The 18,074-nt window shown below is 45.8% G+C and overlaps 8 protein-coding genes across 8 annotated transcripts; 2 read left to right on the top strand and 6 right to left on the bottom strand.

The window, feature by feature from the left end:
• Positions 1–934: 934 nt before the first annotated feature.
• EURHEDRAFT_381806 (uncharacterized protein) lies at positions 935–1,384 on the bottom strand (the record flags this gene model as incomplete). The annotated part of the gene is made up of 1 exon (XM_040779459.1): positions 935–1,384. One exon carries the CDS (start codon positions 1,382–1,384, stop codon positions 935–937), a length of 450 nt encoding a protein of 149 aa, XP_040634278.1.
• Positions 1,385–1,433: 49 nt separating this feature from the next.
• On the top strand, positions 1,434–2,740 carry EURHEDRAFT_417239 (uncharacterized protein). The gene is made up of 2 exons (XM_040783149.1): positions 1,434–2,041; positions 2,109–2,740. The coding sequence occupies exons 1-2, from the start codon at positions 1,750–1,752 to the stop codon at positions 2,588–2,590; spliced, it is 774 nt and encodes a 257-aa protein (XP_040634277.1). The 5' UTR covers positions 1,434–1,749; the 3' UTR covers positions 2,591–2,740.
• Positions 2,741–7,281: 4,541 nt separating this feature from the next.
• Positions 7,282–9,318, bottom strand: EURHEDRAFT_466847 (putative MFS transporter; the record flags this gene model as incomplete). The annotated part of the gene is made up of 7 exons (XM_040785133.1): positions 7,282–7,496; positions 7,549–7,677; positions 7,743–8,179; positions 8,239–8,345; positions 8,396–8,569; positions 8,623–8,840; positions 8,889–9,318. The coding sequence occupies 7 exons, from the start codon at positions 9,316–9,318 to the stop codon at positions 7,282–7,284; spliced, it is 1,710 nt and encodes a 569-aa protein (XP_040634276.1).
• A 792-nt stretch (positions 9,319–10,110) lies between these two features.
• On the top strand, positions 10,111–11,415 carry EURHEDRAFT_510269 (TauD/TfdA dioxygenase family protein; the record flags this gene model as incomplete). Its single annotated transcript, XM_040785942.1, has 4 exons — positions 10,111–10,366; positions 10,429–10,761; positions 10,822–11,196; positions 11,258–11,415. The coding sequence occupies exons 1-4, from the start codon at positions 10,132–10,134 to the stop codon at positions 11,413–11,415; spliced, it is 1,101 nt and encodes a 366-aa protein (XP_040634275.1). The 5' UTR covers positions 10,111–10,131.
• Positions 11,416–11,602: 187 nt separating this feature from the next.
• On the bottom strand, positions 11,603–13,252 carry EURHEDRAFT_519012 (MFS transporter; the record flags this gene model as incomplete). Its single annotated transcript, XM_040786741.1, has 2 exons — positions 11,603–11,918; positions 11,973–13,252. The coding sequence occupies 2 exons, from the start codon at positions 13,250–13,252 to the stop codon at positions 11,603–11,605; spliced, it is 1,596 nt and encodes a 531-aa protein (XP_040634274.1).
• Positions 13,253–13,882: 630 nt separating this feature from the next.
• Positions 13,883–14,907, bottom strand: EURHEDRAFT_519011 (NAD(P)-binding protein; the record flags this gene model as incomplete). Its single annotated transcript, XM_040786740.1, has 5 exons — positions 13,883–14,113; positions 14,141–14,203; positions 14,314–14,554; positions 14,676–14,763; positions 14,823–14,907. The coding sequence occupies 5 exons, from the start codon at positions 14,905–14,907 to the stop codon at positions 13,883–13,885; spliced, it is 708 nt and encodes a 235-aa protein (XP_040634273.1).
• On the bottom strand, positions 14,874–15,571 carry EURHEDRAFT_286571 (uncharacterized protein). Its single transcript, XM_040778214.1, has 2 exons — positions 15,082–15,571; positions 14,874–14,923 (listed from the first exon to the last, which is right to left on the bottom strand). The coding sequence occupies exon 1, from the start codon at positions 15,510–15,512 to the stop codon at positions 15,135–15,137; it is 378 nt and encodes a 125-aa protein (XP_040634272.1). The 5' UTR covers positions 15,513–15,571; the 3' UTR covers positions 14,874–14,923; positions 15,082–15,134.
• A 402-nt stretch (positions 15,572–15,973) lies between these two features.
• EURHEDRAFT_466851 (uncharacterized protein) lies at positions 15,974–18,074 on the bottom strand (the record flags this gene model as incomplete). Its single annotated transcript, XM_040785134.1, has 9 exons — positions 15,974–16,110; positions 16,176–16,297; positions 16,367–16,565; positions 16,623–16,838; positions 16,896–17,100; positions 17,209–17,307; positions 17,355–17,551; positions 17,607–17,753; positions 17,886–18,074. Coding segments are annotated over 9 exons (1,511 nt in total), but the record flags the coding sequence as incomplete, so codon positions are not given.

The raw sequence follows: 18,074 nt of genomic DNA, 5'->3' as shown, positions 1-18,074 counted from the left end.
CAGGGCCTGTGTCGACTTGGCCACCAGGCCTCTGCTCCATAGCATAGGACTGAGATAACACAGGTGACTGTAGCTTGTTGCAGTAGGTGTGCCCTAGTCCCTCTAACTGTGTTGGCTAATGCTCTGACACCAGCCGCTGTCTGCTTGGCTTTTGCAGCCAGGGTTTTGTGTTCTGTCACGGAGTACGGGCATTCACCAACAACGCAAGACGTTTGTATACTTTGACCTGTTTGAACACAGGGCAAGAATCCCCTTCGCACACTAGATAGCGCAGCGCTGGCAGGCCCAGCTTCTTTCTTTCCTTCTCCATGTTAGTATTTCGACAGAGTCTACCAATGAATTTATATTGTTCGAGACTATCACAGGCTGGGGAGAGATGGGGTAGTCTGATATGAGAGACTCCAAACCTTGTCCCTCATCAACTGCTCCACGTGAAGCGTTATAGATGTTGACCAAGAATGCTGTCTTCTGGGGGGTGTTGATTTGGACAGCTAGGAAGTCTCTAGATAATGGTCCGAAATGAACTAGTTCAGCTTTCAGGTGTGGGTGTTTCCGTATGTATGTGAGAACCCAAGGTCTAGCTAACCAATCTTCAATCAGGGCGAGTTGGTGAAAGGATGGTGTGTGTTTAGATATTTGACGGGAGCGGTCTGTAAAGGTCCAGGGCTCCTGAATTAGCACTGCATGACAGTTGTTTTCAAAAGCCAGTTGAGGTGCGGTTTCATGCGCTTCCCAGTTACAGCCAACGTTGAGTTGGAGGATCTGTAAATGAGATAGTCTCTCTAGCATGGTTGAGGAAGCAGAGGAAAATCCAGGGGGGCTTCTCCAGTTGTGGTGACTTGTGAGGAGTCTCATGTAGTTTTGGTTGTGTTTTAGGGATGCTAGCTGGGGCTTTTCTAGCAGCTTCGGCATAGCCACTGTGCGCAGAGGGAAATCACTGGTGTTTCTCTTCCCCTTTGGTGGTGTCCCCGGTTGCCAAGTTCTTGCTTAAATTGAGGACCAGGGTCCTAAAGTCTTTGCCCAAAGCTACTGTGCTCCTAAGGCCTTTTTCCTCCCAACTGGAAACTTTCTGACTGATCATAGACACAAGGTCCAGGACCTCATCTCCTGTAGTTTTTATCTCCGCTGTGCGGGATGCTACCACTGCTGCAATGTGGCTTCGGAGCTCGAGGCCCAATTGGCACTGGGGGGTTTCATGGGAAGGGGATGCTGGGGGTGTGTCCTGAACAGACTGGCCAGGTAATTGCCAGTTCCCGAGGGTAGGAGCAGGTTGTGTGGTCCCCTTTGGTGTTTCTGGTCTCAGTCGTTTGGGCGGTCGCTTCGGGGTGGTGGATTCCCGGGGGGAAGCAGCCGGGGATTCGCGGGCGCCCGGGGCTTCCCCCATATTGATACCATGCATAGGGTTGGCAATTGCAATGCTTCTGTACTCGGTGGCTGGCGTGGAATTCATGAGCAGGTACTCACGAATTTTGGCGCTGCGTGTAGTTATCTCCACTTTCGCTGTCTGCCTCGTACTGCCACCGCGGGTGATCAGGTGATCATATCTGTTCGTGATATGGCATAGAGGTTCGTATACGAGGGATCGACAATGTCTTTTCCCGTCTTTCCTCCGTGATGCTGAAAAATACCGTCAGCCTGAAATGAACATCTTTTTTGTTCTTCTGTTATTCTGTGCATTCTCCTCCTTTCTCCAGCCATATCTGTCGTGGAATATCGTGATACTTGCTTTCAAGATCCAGCAGCTTCGTGATGATGCGTTACTTAATCTTGCTAGGAATATTCCTACACTTCGCAAACCCGATCGCCTTGGCAGCAACAACAGAAGAAGACCGGCAATGTTGGTTTTTCAACGATCGTCTAGCACCAGACGACGTGCCCTGCAGCGGCAAATATTACACCCACTGCTGTGCCAAAAACGAAGTCTGCCTATCGAACGGGTTATGCATGAACACCGGCCATCAACCATACGTGCTGGCAAGACGAAGCTGCACAGATAAAGCCTGGCAAACAGGTAGTTCCTGCACAAATAAGTGCCATTATAGTATGCAGTCAAGCATGCCTTGGGTACTGATACTGGTCAAGCTGACTTTCTGCCTCGGCGAAAATAGATAATCCAAACGGCGGCAGCACAATATCCCTCGCCACTGAAGATGGCGATAACAACTATTTTACCTACTGCTGTGGCGAGCCGGTGGTCGCCGAGAATGGAACCATAGGCTGTGATGGAGGTCGTACCCCCTTTACTGTGGAGAGTGGCGAGATGCTGTACGGCTACGCAGCGTTGGAGAACACCACGACGACCGCTCCAAAGTCATCATCAAACAAGAGAGAAGTCGCCATTGGTGTCGGGGTCGGGGTTCCGCTGGGTGTCATTGCGGCGTCCGCTATTGCCTGGGCTATCTGGGAGAGGTTACAGAGGAAGAAGGCGTTGGGTGCGGGTACCGGAGCTGCTGCGGCTCCGGCGTATCAGCCGGTCATGAAGCCTGACTCTTATATGCCTGTGATTCAGAATGTGCCAGTATCGGTGCCGGTGGAGCTGGAACAGCGCCAGCGGCCTATTCCGGAGTTGCAGGGGTCGCATAGGATGTAAATGTGCTCCTTATATTTTTATGTTTGTCATAATATACTCTATTACACTAGATCTAATTACGCGGATTGCATGAGTTGAGCCACGCGCAGATGCAGGGATAGGAATAACAAATAGAAGCCAAGTAACACAAAACCTCCACCCGGAGCCTCCCTTTTTCCCCAAGTCGTCCTGTGTTATCACCTTTGAAATCGTAAACACTAGCTATGAGGCGTAATTCGCGATCACCATGTTTCAGAAATGTGATGTAGTCTCACGGCCTGCCACTCGTCAGGCTTCTTCTCCAAGCTGCGTAGAACGCAACCCCACACGCTAGAGCACGTCTGCAAAACGTCCTTTTATTAATAAATGAAGATCGCGAGGACATACTTGGCACGGGTGCCTTGTTATCAGCAAGTTTGCTGAGGCTTACCATATCAATGGCGGCAGATCGGTTTAAGGTGCTTATCCCTGCTCTCCCGTTTGAGTTGTCGGATAATAACCCGCAATTGCTCATGTATAATGTTGGATATGGGTTTGCGTCTGGTTTCTCGTGGGTTCTCGGTATGTCACTTACTTCGGACATATCGAGCGTGAGCATTTCGAATAATGTAAATTCTGTGATGGGCAGTGAAGGAGTGCGGAAAATAATGAAGATGTTCCTGAGATGACAGATGAAGAGATGGATCGTGAGGCAGAGGTTGTTTGTTCTTTTTCAAAGGTGAGTATTAGCCATTTAGTTTTATTGCGTAGGCTAACATGGACAGGTTTAAAACGAATAGTATTATTAGAGCTGAGAATCCGGTGGGGGAAGCATTGAAGGAAGGAAGGGAGATGAGAGGACGCTGATTGTTGATATCGCGTGCAAGTATGGATGGAGGCCGGAAGCTCAAGACACTAAGTATAGACTAAGTTAAACAATATAGCTAAAGGGGAAATTTTAGACTTAAGAGAATAAAAAACAAAAAGAAAGTTCAGTACCGAACTAGTGGTTCATCTAAATTTAAGCTTAACGCAATCTAAATACATGAACTCCAGTCTATCATACAAGGTCGCAAGGATGACCTAAATATCTCCTTCACTCCAGAAAAGTAACCCAAGCTACCTGACGAGGCTACAACCCCACCACCTCCTTTTCCCTCGCCCTCAATATACATGCATAATCCGATTGTCAGACACGCCATGCGGTCCCTGCGGCGCGGTGGTTGGTGCCAATGCCGGATCTCAGATTAGATCGCCCATCAGATGGATCCGAATCCTAGACAGATATGATCTTTCAGGTTAGCTAGGAAGAAGAAAAAAAAAGAAATCAAGAAAGGAAGTAGCGAGCAAACCTCACTTACAGTAAGCATCAAGGATTCACTAAGAGCCTTTCGTATTGCTTGATTGTCTCCCGAATCTCTCTGAGTTGAAGGGATGATAAATGATATATCTCGGGGTGTCGATTAGCTCGCACTAGAACACCGAGTCTTTGTTCAAGCGTGGCATTCTCTTTGCCGAACTCTCGGAGAATTCGTGCGGAAGGTGCTTCATTGCTTTCACTTGAAGGCATGGTGAGAGTAGTTGAGCAAAGATATGACTGACCCGTAGTATAAACTGGTTTGGCTCGGTAGTGTAGCAGACTGAATATGGTGATGAGCAATGAAATGTATGATGGTTCGAAGAGGAAGGAATTAACGAGTGAAGAAGAAGGTTCGTTATATAAACGTATCACGGGGCGAGCAATGAATTCATGATAACTGACTCTCGGGAACCTGCATTTGACGCCATCTCAATTCCAGAAAGCCCCGTAATAATCGATTGAATTAGTTCAAATGTCAGACTGAATGCGCATTGTTCTAGGATTCTTGCAAAAGTAAAACTCCAGATATACAATCAGACCAGACGGCCTTCCGAGCATTCAAATTTGTTTGCCCGGTTCATGTAGGATATATAATGATTGGATCCGATTCCGTATCGGACATGTTTGCTTTTGCTAACGTTAGGCACTAGATGCGAAAGAACGGAAGTTGCCGCAACACAAAAGTCCTTGTCAGAGTGCAAACGGTATCGAGTGATCTAAGTTCACTTATATTAGTTTCAGATAGATATCGTGAGAAACCTTAAACATGCAAAAGTTGCCGGGATCCAATATGCTTACCGGCAACTGGCCCGAAGTTGACGCCGAGCCGAACGAGGCTGTGATAAGATGTTAGGTATGCCGGTGAAGACTGACTGTGAACTGTACTACATTTGTATGTGTAACAAGGATGCAGGGCCCGATATTTCGGTAACCAACGTGGTCACGGTGGTGAAAATTAATACTCATTTCGCTCAGGGCCAAGATTGAGGTTACACTGACCATTTCCCCTATTTGAATAAGTTCTTGTTTCATTCGGTCACCGCTAAGGAGACGATGAATACAAACGGGATATTCACTTGTACGAATTACGCGTTATGCCTGGGAACATCTGTCGTTACCTCTTAAGCCCATCTCAGTTAGACTTGCCCGGCAGATATATGTCCTTGCTCAGTGTATCCATCAGGGGGAACTTTTCAAGCCCATGCCTAGATATATATCAGAAACAAAAATTGTGTGTAGGAATCAAGCTGTAATTACATGTTCAATTGATTCATACTTGGCAAGGTGCTCGTACATGATGATGGCTTGCATTACCTCGTCGGAGTTTTTGCGCGAAGAAGGGATTTTTAGTATCTGGATGCATGGTAGCACGCCTGAGAATATAGGGTTTCTCTTGATGCGAGACGTTTTTCTTCCCATAAAATTCGAGAATGTGGTCACCGAAATTCTCAGGCATGATGAGAAGTGCTAGAAAAGACTGTAGAATGATAATAACAGTAGTCTTTTGGAATGAAGAGGTTTTGCGGGCGTTAAAGACGAATAATGGAATTAAGAGGACATTGTTGTAGCGCATGGAGAAACGACCTTGTGGTACATATATGTTGTAACTGGAAATTAACCTGCATTTCTTCAAGCGCCTTGGTAATAGGCCATGTACCTGACTCAGATGTCAGATCATGCACTATCCACGTGGTCTTGCATGGCCCTGATTTGATATTCTCTTACATGACTTATTTGCTTTGTGCTCATGAAACACCCAGACACCAATAATCAAGTTTGGCCTTCTCACAAGTCCTTAATACATGAAGATGGCTCAAGGTTACCATAGTCAAAGGCAGAAATAAATTACTAACAATTTACTGATGAATTAAAATCCAATAGGCCAAAACTGTGAATATGCAGAAGATAGATATACAGGTAGGTGGTCGATAGTGAACACTCGGATTTATGAGGCCATGCTAAGAAACTATATATCGCCTATGTAAGACAAATAGACTTGGGTATGTAATATGGATAGTCGTATATTGATATTGATGTACCCATGATTCGAGAGCAAAATCAGATGCGAGGCTGCCTGAGTTGTCCATCGTGGCATTGACAGGTAATAAATATGGCTTTTTATATATTGCTTTATCCCAGGTGTACTGAAAGTGATTTTTATGAGAATGAGATTACACACTACACTACCATGCAAGATACGATGGCTTACCACAATTGTAAATACTCATGTCACCACGTGGAGCAATTTCAAAACGAAACAAATAGAACCATTATTTTTAGATTACATCATTGAAAGCCCATTTCTTTGCCCCCATTGGCGAAATCATACCAGCCCTGATTAACTCCGACCCTGTCATCCGCATGTCCATCGTGGCCAAATTGAGCTTGGACGAAATGTCTTTAATGTGCACTTCGCCGTTATAGGACACCATACTGCACTCCCTTGCAATTGAATATACATCATGGGCGTCATATGTAATAGATTGCAGGAACCAAGTGCTTTGAATTGTGGGCATGGTATAGCTGAGGGATATTCTGCAAAGGGCTACTTTGCGAAGGCGCTCTCTAAGCTTTTCAAGTGCCAGAAAGAGCTTGAGTAAACCTCCCAGATAGGAGGTACAAAAGCCAGAGTCCGAATGCTGCCAGTGACCGTGTGAGAGTATTCAATGCCTCACCCAGGCCGTATTCGCAACCAGAAGTGTTACCTCTTATGGAAGAGAATAATATTTTTATCCACTTCAACTGTATTTCTTTGCACCCTTTGTCAACGTAATATCTACGCACCTGAGTAAGGGGGGCTGGAATGAGTCAACAACGATTGTTGCTTACAGAATGCTCAACATTACCTGTTTGATCTGGGAAATTGTTTCATCTATACCGAAATAAGCTCCTGATAATCCCTCAATATTTGATATAACTGTTCATTCTCCAACGGCCAGGCCTCGTGACTCCATATTGAACACACGATATAAAAAATGAGAGGCGCCAGGCAGAGCGTGATCCGAGATCGATCATGTGGTTTCTACAGCTCAAAGGGAGACTAAATAAACTTGCCAGTCGACAGTCTAGTGAGCCATACATATCCTGGAAAATAATCCAACTGCGTTGAGACATTGCATGGCGTTGAAAATGTTCCTCAAAAAGACCCAGGAAAGATGGCTTGCGTTTGGGAAAAGAGCACCATAACGACATCCTTCCTGTCACAGCCAGTCATCTACGACCAATTCAACCGTCCGGTTTACTGGATGGAAACAACAGGAGAGGCACCGAGGGTTGCTAAAAAGAGATAGTGTGGCTTCGTACTTCAATTCAGCTTACTGCCAATGCGATTTATCACAATAATCCCCAAAATGACATATATAAAAATATATTTTTAATGTGCAAATCTAAAGTCTAACCGTTTATTCCCTTCATCCTTCGTCGTAGCCAAGTAAATAATCTTCTCATCCTTTGACATGGCGTTCCACTTCTTATCGCGGCTGGCATTACGCCAGACATAGTATACCTTGGTCAACAAGTAAATGAAGATATTCATAACCACCAAGCCAACAAGAACGCGGTTTCCTCTCTTATAACGAGGTGAATCATCTATTCTAAGTTAGATCAGGGTAAAGTGATAGGATAGAAATGAGGTCTCTACCTGCTCGATAAATATTCGAAGAAATGATACCCGACGCCTGCACACACATGTTATACATGGCGGCAGAAACGGTGCGCGAACGAACAGTGTTTGAGTTCCTTGAATTCCACGCGACCTGAATCGGATGTGCTGTTGCCATCAATTGTTTTAGTACCCAATTTCGTCAACTAAGGCTGTGCTAGATCAGAACTTACAGTAAGGAAGCGACAAAAACAATGTCATGATAACCCATGCAACCCATTTATTGATAGAATTAATATCAACCGCATACAAGTATACGACAAACGGCAAAGACCAGATTTGAGGAAACATGGCGGTCAGGGTCAGCTCGCCGAGTATTTCAGACACGCACGTCAATGCCAGCATGGTGAAGATTTGCGCAGCTTGACTAGGAATGGTGAGAAGGTTAGTGACAAACGTGCCAAAGCCCATGCCCTTCAATGTTAGTGTCAAGTATTGCGAGGGTGTCTGGTGAGGAATCTGGAACGTGAGGCCCAGGGCATATAGTGGCCACAGGTCGAAGTCACATAAACTCTTCCACAGGAGCTTAGGTGTTATTGGCTCGCGGTTGTGCATTGTTCCTTTGCTTGGGTCGTCGCGAATTACGCGGTTGATCATTATCGTTTCTTCGCTGGTAGGTGTTAGATTATCGCATAGTGAAAATAGGATAAGGTATAAGCAAAGACTCACCGTGGACTGAACCAACCTTTCTTGCCCCGGCCCCAGCTGGCAGTTTGGCAGGGTCCAGGGGGCATGAGGATAAATGCAGAAAGGCCAATCACCAACGTTATGAGACCCTTTGAGTTTCTGTTAGTTCCAATCGATAACGTTAGACCTCATAACTTACCTCAATGAGGAATAGCCACCGCCAACCTGACTGGCCATTGACACCACGTAGATGCAACAACCCAAAGGCTAGAAAGCTTGATAGGATGTCGGCCAGATGTAAAGCTGTCCAGAAAAAGCTAAGCCGAATGGAGAGTTCATGAGACTTGTAAAAGTACGATAGATACAAGATCACCTATCGTGGTAAGTTAGCAAGGTGGATGTGTGAAGGTGGATTGCGAAACCTACGTCGGGTATGAATCCCCCCTGTATAATCGCGAGAAGAGACCGACAAGCAAGATAGGATGACCTTCCCTTGAGGCCGTATTGGGCCATACTAACCACTGACCAAAGAGTCATTTGCATAGGAATCCACCTGTCTGGCCCCATCCACTTGCTGACGAGTTGCGAAGGCAATTCAGCGCAAAGGAAGGAGAGCTTAAAGACAGTGTTTCCCAAGTTGTAATCTGGATGGAGTCAGCAGTCGACCATAACGAAGACTGATGTTGTCTAACCATTGGTAGTGAGACCCAAGTCGTCGAGAAAATTATCGGTCAATGCTTGTTGAAGATTTGAGCGATCCAATTCTAAAGCCATGAACATAATACAGGTAAACACCATGATCCGAAGATCAATCTTGCGGACTAGTTTGTGTTCTTCTCCCCAGGTCCATCTTGCAGATGGGTCAAACCGATGTAAGTTCTCCCAGTCGTCCCTTGGCAGGTATTCCTTCGCAATATCCGGATTGTCGTAGACTGATGGCTGAGTTGCGATGGCGTTAGGGTCGTACTTCTTGCCTTTCTGAAACCAGAATCTGCGCCCGCTTCCTTGCTCTCCTAGAGCTGGAATATCTCGGTCGCTGGATTGGTCTGCCTCATTCGGTAGAGATGTGACCGTTTGGGTGGCTGCCTTCTTAGATGCGCTTGGGATGTAAACTGTAGGCATCTTCGGAAGGTCTGATAGACAAAATCTTGTTCCTGGAGACTATGTGTAAATGATCTATATTGGACAATGGCATACAGCTATATACTCGAGAGTTTATTGCATTCAGAACTGAGGCACCTCACTGAGGGTGATCTAGCCCATACTAGCTTCTTGCACGTTCTTGGCAAGCTCTTGCATCATCCGGAAGACTTTGATTCATACATGTGGCTGGGATAGGCGATACCAGACGTGACACTGAAGCACGGCGGTATACATCCACCCCGCAGATAAGATCCAAATTTGTAGTATTCGATTAATTTGATTGAACAGAGATAACGACTAAATTTGGGGGAGAGGGGGCGGCTAATGTCGAGTTAGATTGGCGGGCACGAGCGACCATGCAATTAGGGCAGCTTAAATGTTCACTTTGCCCTCGACCCTTGAACCCAATCTCACAATTCAACTAAAACATGGTGAAATACTTTGGATTACAGTTGTTAGGAGGCTTCCAGTCATGTGAGAGCTGCCAAGGGTTGCGTAACTGGGCCTGCAAATGATATGATCGGCTATCGGGCAACAGTATGCAATGGCGAGATATTGCATAATTCCAAGTCAGGGTTGCAACTTCACACTTTGTGCTTCAGATGGTCATTGAGTATGCATTGCGAGATACAAATTCTTGCAATGAGGGGTCCGGAAGTACGGCACAATTCAAATGCCAACTTTATAAACAGACAGTGCATATAAGTAAGGGCTGTCAGAACTCCATATACTGCTCAACATATCCAGTCAACCAAAGATAGACGAAGACCCCAGATACAGAGTACTTTCACAATGGCCCCCTCTATTGCCGACAGCGCTCCAACCCCAGTGGTTCCAATCGCGAAAGATACTGTCCCGGCAGTGGAGTCGCCCCATAGGAAGCCTTTGGAGTTGAGCGGCGCCCTAGAACCTTTCGATTCCTTCGACGTTACCACCGTCATTGGCCGGGAATTTCCAACAGTCAACTTGAAAGAGTGGCTACATGCCCCTAATTCCGATGAATTACTCAGGGATCTTGCCATCACCAGTAATCAAATGCGCTCGGTACCACATCAATTGAAAAAAAACCCACAACTAACGTTACTCTAGTTTCTCAGCGCGGTGTTGTCTTCTTTCGCAAACAAGATGACCTAGACGACGAGTTACAGAAAGAACTCATCCAGCGCCTGGGCCTTCTCGCCGGTAAACCCAGTACATCCGGTCTTCATGTGCACCCAATCCACAACGCAAGCCGTGAACATGCTGCCAAAGACGACGAGATTAGTGTTATCACCTCTAAGGATAACGAGAAACTGTATAGGGATCGTTATAGTAAGATAACACAGAGTGGCAGAAAGCAATGGCACAGTGATATCACCTTTGAGCCTATTCCTAGCGATTATACCGTTTTGCGCCTGACGCAGCTGCCCAAGACTGGTGGTGGTAAGTCAAGTCAAACTGAGTATCGCGAGTGGGGGATTTGGTACTGATCAAATGGGTCAGATACACTCTGGGCTTCTGGATATGAGGTCTATGATCGTATTTCGAAGCCATACCAAAAGTTCTTGGATAGTTTGACGGCAACATACTCCCAGCCCGAGTTCAACCAGGTTGCCAAGGAGAATAACTTTGATATCTTCACTGGTCCTCGGGGAGCGCCAGAGAATGTCGGGGAGGTGTTGAAAGCTATTCATCCTGTTATCCGTACTAACCCCGTAACGGGCTGGAAGAGCGTGTTTGCTGTGGGACATCATGTTGCCAAAATCAATGATCTTTCTGAGGAGGAAAGCAATCATTTACTGAGGTGGTTTGTGACTTTAATCGTCGAGAATCATGATTTGCAGGCTCGTCTGAGGTGGCAGGATCCGAATGATTTGGGTAAGTAGCACTATTTCCTTCATTTTATTGAAGCTGGGGCTGACGTAATACTTTTGTACAGCTATCTGGGATAACCGCAGCGTCTACCATGCGGCGACGTTCGACTACGATAACCTTGGTCCGAGAACCGGCCATCGCGTAGTTGGTCTAGGGGAGAAGCCCTATTTTGATCCGAAGAGTACAAGTCGACGGGAGGCATTGAAGCAAGAGGAAGCATAGGTAGTCAGCTCACGGAGCAGCTGTCGTTTCGAGACAAGTCCAGAAGGGTCCATGCTTAGGGTTGACTTTCGATATATAGAAAAGCAGAAAACATTATTTTGTCTATCTATACATCTAAATCTATCCAAAGGTGTTATATATGGGTATTATTTTGTAACTAAACAACGCATTAGAGAGAATAAAAACCTCATGGACTAGCACCCTGCTCTTTCTCTTTCTCTCCCTTCTCTTTTCGATACTTCAACCAATTCACGAGCATATAACAACTGGAGATCACCAGTCCCCCAGCCGCAAGGCCAACACCCATATAGAGCGCTCCACGATATCCCTTCAATGTGTTTGCGCCACCGTCGTTGACATGCGATTCCACCGTACCCGCAAAACCGAGCCCGATGGAAATGGAGTAATTAACGGTCGTGCTGACGAGAGAAGCGGCTAGACCTTGGTGTTTGCGGGGCATGGCGTTGCTCAGAAGAAGAGTACCCGAGGGGAAGGACATGTCCCTGTTTGCCATTAGATCATCTGTTTATGATTTGCGAAGAGATTGGAAAACTCACATTCCCCATGGGGTAATCAAACTGGCAAAGAACGCTTGACCCCAGTAGATCTGGTCAACAGGCAAGGTTGCAACGAGGCAAAGACCAACTGTGTATGCGCTCATAGAGCAGAACATAATGACACTCGGTGGAAGATAGCCAAGCAGAATACCAGTCGTGACAGACGCGATAGCACCCGAAATTGCAGCACCCGAGAACTTAGCCGTCGCAAGAAGCGGCGTATCTCCCTTAATGACCAGCATGAACTGGTAAAAGTAGTAGACAATAATACCCATGCTGGACCAGCCTGCCGCAATACAACTGAGTACCCAGGCAAGATCACCTGTGAATATCGAGCGAGGAAGCAGAGGGCACTTTGCAGAGCGTTCGACGAAGGCGAATGCAAACAAGAAAAGAAACCCAATAATGAGCAAGACGTATACATATGGGTTACTCCATCCAACCAACGGCGCCTGGTTCCATGCAAAGTTGATCAGGACCAGACCGATAACACCCGCCGTGGCGCCCAGGACGTCCAACCGGACCATCACAGGCAAATGGTCATCTTCAGATTTCGAATGTGGCAAAAAGGGAATAATGATATATCCCAGCCCAGCAAATGCCACGCATACGATCGCCAACACCCAGTATCCCCACGGCCACCAAACAAGCTGCGCGAAGATCGACGAAAATGCCGCACCCACGATATATCCTCCAGGAGCCGTTGCACCGAACAAACTAAACGCCATAGCTTTCCTCAACCCCGGCGGGTATGTCCTCCCAAAAATTGCCACCGCGTTTGGAAGCAGCATCGCCGGCCCAATACCCTGAAATGCGCGGCAGCAGTCGAAGAAGATCCGGTTCGAATACACACTGAACCCCGCGAGCAACGACCACAGTGCAAACCAAAGGAATCCAGCGACGAACATAAGCCGGTGACCCCACATATCGCCCATGCGCCCAGAAACCAAAATGAACGTGCCAACTGTCAAACTATATGCGGCTGGGAACCAGGAGAGCTCGCCGGGGTCTGTTGTGCCGAAACTGGCGCCGATGATGTGCGCCGGGACGATACCCATGCCGAGAGCTGCCTGGGTCATGAACTGTGCCATGCACACGATTGTAATGAAGATAATCTCATGCCATAGTGACTCGGGAGGCCCGATGTTTGATTGTGACGTTTCCGCGCGAGCCAGGGGCTGTGGCTCATTCTCATTGGCGTCTTGCTCGTGGTTAAGCTTCGATTCATCGTATGGGACCTCGGATTCAAGATGGTGCGTCACTGATGAAGAGGCCATCATCTGCGCTGGATGAGTGACAAGTAGGTTGTTTGTGCATGCTTCGGGGAGTTGGTTCTTGTAAGAAGGGAATCCAAGTAGTGGCCCGTTATCGGGCTTCGAGCCATCTAAGCTATCGTGGGTCCTGTGATATTTGCAGCAGAAACTTTTAACGACAGTTCTAGAAAGCCCCGCCGGCCCCCTGACTGTCGAGTCTGATTCGGCGATGGCAGTTGATGGCGGATTTACGGATATAAACTTATCAATCAGGATCGGGGATTTTGCCATTTCGGTGATATCATATTGGAGCCCGAATGAGATAATTCTAGAATCATTCCTTCGAACAATTTTGAAAGTAATAAAGTCCGACATAGAGCAAGATACCCCGGACTCGACATGAAAGGAAATATAATCCATATGCCGGTCGTGGAATGATACTGCAGCAGATAGACTCAATTTCAGACGCCGGCAAGCGTGCACGGATCTGAATGTCGCATATGGCAAGGTATCCGCGTAATCTCCGAAAGAGCACCTACAGATACCGAAGTCTTGCATGCTAGCCATTTTTCGTGTTTCTTTCCCCTTTAATTATGGAGTTAAGATAAGCTTAATACAGAGTAAACTATAGAACAGTGAAGTAAGCCCTATCAGCCCTCACCACGTGCAATGTCCTCCGTCAACCTTTAAATCCGCACTGGTCATAAAGTTGCTGCCATCACCTAACGGAAAGACCACCGGAACCCGATACTCACCCGGAGTGCTCAACCGGTTCAACATGTTCTCGTTTGACCACGCTGACTCCAAGCCCGGTATCCTTGGTGTTTTATCAGTAGGTGATTTCCGCATATTCCCAGACGACAGCGTGTTGACTCGGATCAACGGCATCTCCAAGCGGGATCCCTATTCGGCGACGAGAGAGTGGGCCAGTTGGTGAGAAGCTGCATTGGAAGTGTTCCAGCACGGGCTGTCAAACGTCTACGATAATTGAGTAGTGAGTATGGAACTCATGAAGCAGAAGAGGGACAAGAATGTATCTACTTTATAGACACTGTGCCCCTCGATGTTTGAGATAAACATCATACTACCGAAACATTATCCTTCCTTATCACTTGGGCTGCCGCCTGAGCAACGAGAAATGTCCAGGTGGTATTGGTATCCAGCACTTGCCGAAATTTGGCCACTTCAAACATAGCAGCCGACCCCAAACAAGCCATTCCAGCAGCAGAGACCAGTCTTCTTACGGAATGGCGGAGGGTTGGGATAAATTTGGAGAACATCTTATCCAGTGTCTTGTCATCCGTCACATCCAAGGGGTAATACGCGACTCTTCGGGCATAATTCTCTGTGGTAGCACGGTGTTAGCATTGTCGACCAGATCAAAACGCACAGTATGACAGTATCGACATACCTTAGTTTCCCGTTCTAAATTCAGTTTTAGCATCAAGACGAATCAACATCCCCGCCCCTTTCGAGGATCGCGTCGATGATGACTATGGTCCAATCTCCGGCACCAGTGACTAGAAAATACAACTTAGCTTTGTTAATCAACCTAGAGAAAAAAGATGGGCATACCGATGATCATGCACTTTTCCACAAAAAAGGTCAGTCACTGATCGTGAGGGACCTCTTTGTGGCTCTTTGGCCTCATGGTACTCATGGCCATGAATATAGCCCTCCATCTAATAGTCTGCACTTCTATGGTAACGGATTGTTATTAGCTGGTATATAACTTTTAGACCGCACATGGAGATTCAGACGCCAGCAAGGTGTTTTTAGAAGGTCCAATCATCCTGGTTGGAATTCAGATCCCCACCGTGGCAAAGATCATCATGGCAAACAAAAGCCAGCCGCACCTAAATCAGAAGGCATGCGTTTGCCATGATTTGAGTAATTTGTCACCATTCTTCTAATATTGTTTAGTCCCTTCAATCTTTCTCGATTGGAATCCCTCAAGCGCCAATATAACACCAGTAAAACTTGCCCCAATCCCTTCCCAAAGGGCCACATACAACCACGCTCCCCCCTGCATGCCAAGCACAGCTGCAGTAAGCATCCTTATCGGAATAGTCGCCGCAAAGAAAGTTCGATCATCCTGAACAAACGCTAGGGTGTAATATATACCCATTGCAATGGCGGCTGACGCATTTGCTCGTATTGATGGGAGCGATGCGCTTGGTAATGATAGCATGGATAACATGGATTCAGGAGAGAGGAGGATATATATCCCTGTGAGTAGGGAGACTGCGCCGAAGGCGAGAATTGTGTATGCTGTTCTAGAGGGCATGGTTGTGTCGAAAATGGCGGTTGTAGTTGGCGAATGCGGAAAGTGGTCGCAGGTCAGCTGGGGTCGATGACCAGGTTACAGGTCGGGTGGCATCGTTCTAGAGGTGCGGTGCCGCGCTAGTAAGTCACATGACTCATTTAGCGGCTTCCGGCACTTACAATACCATGTTTTAATTACCCGGCATCTGAGTTTTACAGATTCCTGACCATTAGATATCATTATCTATTTGCTGTAGTTTTGCTCGCCGTTCCATAAGTTCCAACTCTTTTTCTTCATTTAGAAGTTGTTTTGCCTGGTTTTGGAGCTGTTTCTCTCGTATTTCTTCCTCTTTATCCTTCAATTGAAGCTCAAACTCACGGAGCTCTAAAGCTTGCCGTTGTTGCTCAATATTCAATATATTCTGCGAGGAGATCCGACGAAGGCTTTGTGAAGTGGATGAGGCAGAACTAGTTTGTAACTGGTTAGTAACTGGTTATCGATTGATTAGAAAATGCGTACCCTGAAACCCGTGATTGGGATCGAAATCTTTGAGGTTGTGGTTCTTGTTGAGAGTCCATTGATAAATGAGCTGAGGATGAGCGACGACGCTTTTGAGATTCTAGGCAATTTCCAAGTCATTAGCAAAGATTGCCATCATAAATGGTGGATATATATATATATTACCTTCCCGTGCCATGTGTCGTAAATAATTAACTTCCATATTTGCTGTTCGATATGAATGGTGAATCCCAAAGCGAGTCCGATTTATATATTGAAGAACATCATGTTTATCAAGTTTTGCAGAACTAGAAATCATTAGCAACCACTCAAGATGTAGTCTTCAACTGGTTGTAAACTAGTTCTCAACTACTTACTTTTGGATTGCTGCTACTAATGTCAATCGCTTTCCTGCTGCATTAGCCTTGTGATGAGATTGTTCAGCTGAATTAGTATGATTCCGAATTGAATCATAGATAGAGGCAGGAATATTAGAGCAGCTTTTATTAAGGCCAGCTTTAATAATTGGTTGCCTCTTATGCTCTGCCCAAGCCTGTACCTTTGGCTCTTCATGAACTAAGGCAGTTAGTGACTGGTTGTTAACTGGTTTGAAACCAGTTGGGGAATACTTACTGATCAATAAATCACACAACTGATCATAATCATCTTCAGACTTGCAGTCAATCAGAGCTGCCATTCGATTCCATATTCCTGACCCTCTATTATTATTCCCCACTGCTTCAGTGATAGTTCGAAAAAAATGAACACGGCAAAAAATAATTATTCCCTTTAATTGCCAGAGTATCGGTCGGCGGAGAGGATCAATTTCTTGAAGGAAGCGCCCAAGGCCTACGCAGTTAGTGAGTACTTTGCAAATGCTTTGTAACTAGTTACCTAGTTACTTACCAGTATACTGTTTAGTATCCATGTCCACAACAATACCATATATTCCAGTGGAATGTATAGAACTAAACTTAATAGCATCTCCAGTGACCTTTTGAATAAGAGAGAATACTCTCTTAAACAGGAGATAATAGCCCTCAGTTGTTTCCTGATTTGTGAAAACTCGGAAAAGGGTGATGACTATTACAACTAGTAAGTAACTAGTTAGCTAGTAATTGATTATTGGATACCTACTTTTTCCATGTTCATGAAGATAAGTTGCAAATACAACTTCATTTATCTCTTTTTCTCGAATTCGTTTGTATGACATGTCAACTTCAAAAGAAGATAATTGACTCAAGAGCTGGATTTGCTCTTTAAAAGCACACAGAATCATTATACCCTCACTATCAAAATACTTCTCTTGAATGTATTCCTATAATGAGTTAGTAACTAGTTTACAACTGGTTCGCAAGCACTTACCCTGATAAATGGATTTGTATTATATATATACAAGACCCCATTGTAGCCCTGACCAGCTGGGTATGACAGCAGTCGTTGTTTCTGTATGATAGCAGAGATGCGATCTAGATTTGAAAAAGATGTGTGTATTTCCGCAGGTGTAGAGGCATTATACTGAGAACAAAAAGCCTCTAGTTCTGGACTTCGCAGAAATTGAGCTATTAACTGGTTAGTAACCAGTTTAATGGTGGTTAAGAATCATTTAACATATACCTCGAGTTAGGCTTGGGTTTCTCATCTGCCTAATTATGTTCTGAACCCCTCTTAGAATAAGCTCTGGTGGCTTATGTGGAGGAGGAGGAGGATGTTTATGGATTCCCTGAGATGTGAAGACAACATAAGGACAATCTTGAGGATCAACTGGTACCAGTGCAGTAAAAGTGACATCACATTTGAGATGTTCTAATCTGCCAGGTCCTTGAATATGGTCAAAATCTAAGTATTTCATAAGTACTACGCAAGCAGTTTCCAAACAGTTAAAAGACCACATACCACAATACTTTCGACGAGATGTTAGTGGCTCAATAACAGCGCACTCTTCCTGAGATGGCAGGATCGAATCATTGAACAACTGCTCTAGGAAGTCAATATCAATTGAAGTATGGCCTTTAACCGAGCTGTAATGATGTTTTTGAAGAAAGTCTGCTGTTCCATGTACACATCCAATATATGGATGGTATT

This window comes from Aspergillus ruber (genome assembly GCF_000600275.1).
Source record: "Aspergillus ruber CBS 135680 unplaced genomic scaffold scaffold00046, whole genome shotgun sequence".
Lineage (NCBI taxonomy): Eukaryota > Fungi > Ascomycota > Eurotiomycetes > Eurotiales > Aspergillaceae > Aspergillus > Aspergillus ruber.
This window is presented reverse-complemented; position numbering and strand designations above follow the sequence as displayed.

What these genes read in the sequence shown, in the direction of transcription:
- EURHEDRAFT_286571 (XM_040778214.1), bottom strand. Translation starts at nt 15,512, where the DNA reads ATGCCCTCTAGAACAGCATACACAATTCTCGCCTTCGGCGCAGTCTCC.
- EURHEDRAFT_417239 (XM_040783149.1), top strand. Translation starts at nt 1,750, where the DNA reads ATGATGCGTTACTTAATCTTGCTAGGAATATTCCTACACTTCGCAAAC. An exon ending in CACAAATAAGTGCCATTATA is followed by an intron (nt 2,042 to 2,108) that starts GTATGCAGTCAA and finishes CGGCGAAAATAG; the next exon opens with ATAATCCAAACGGCGGCAGC.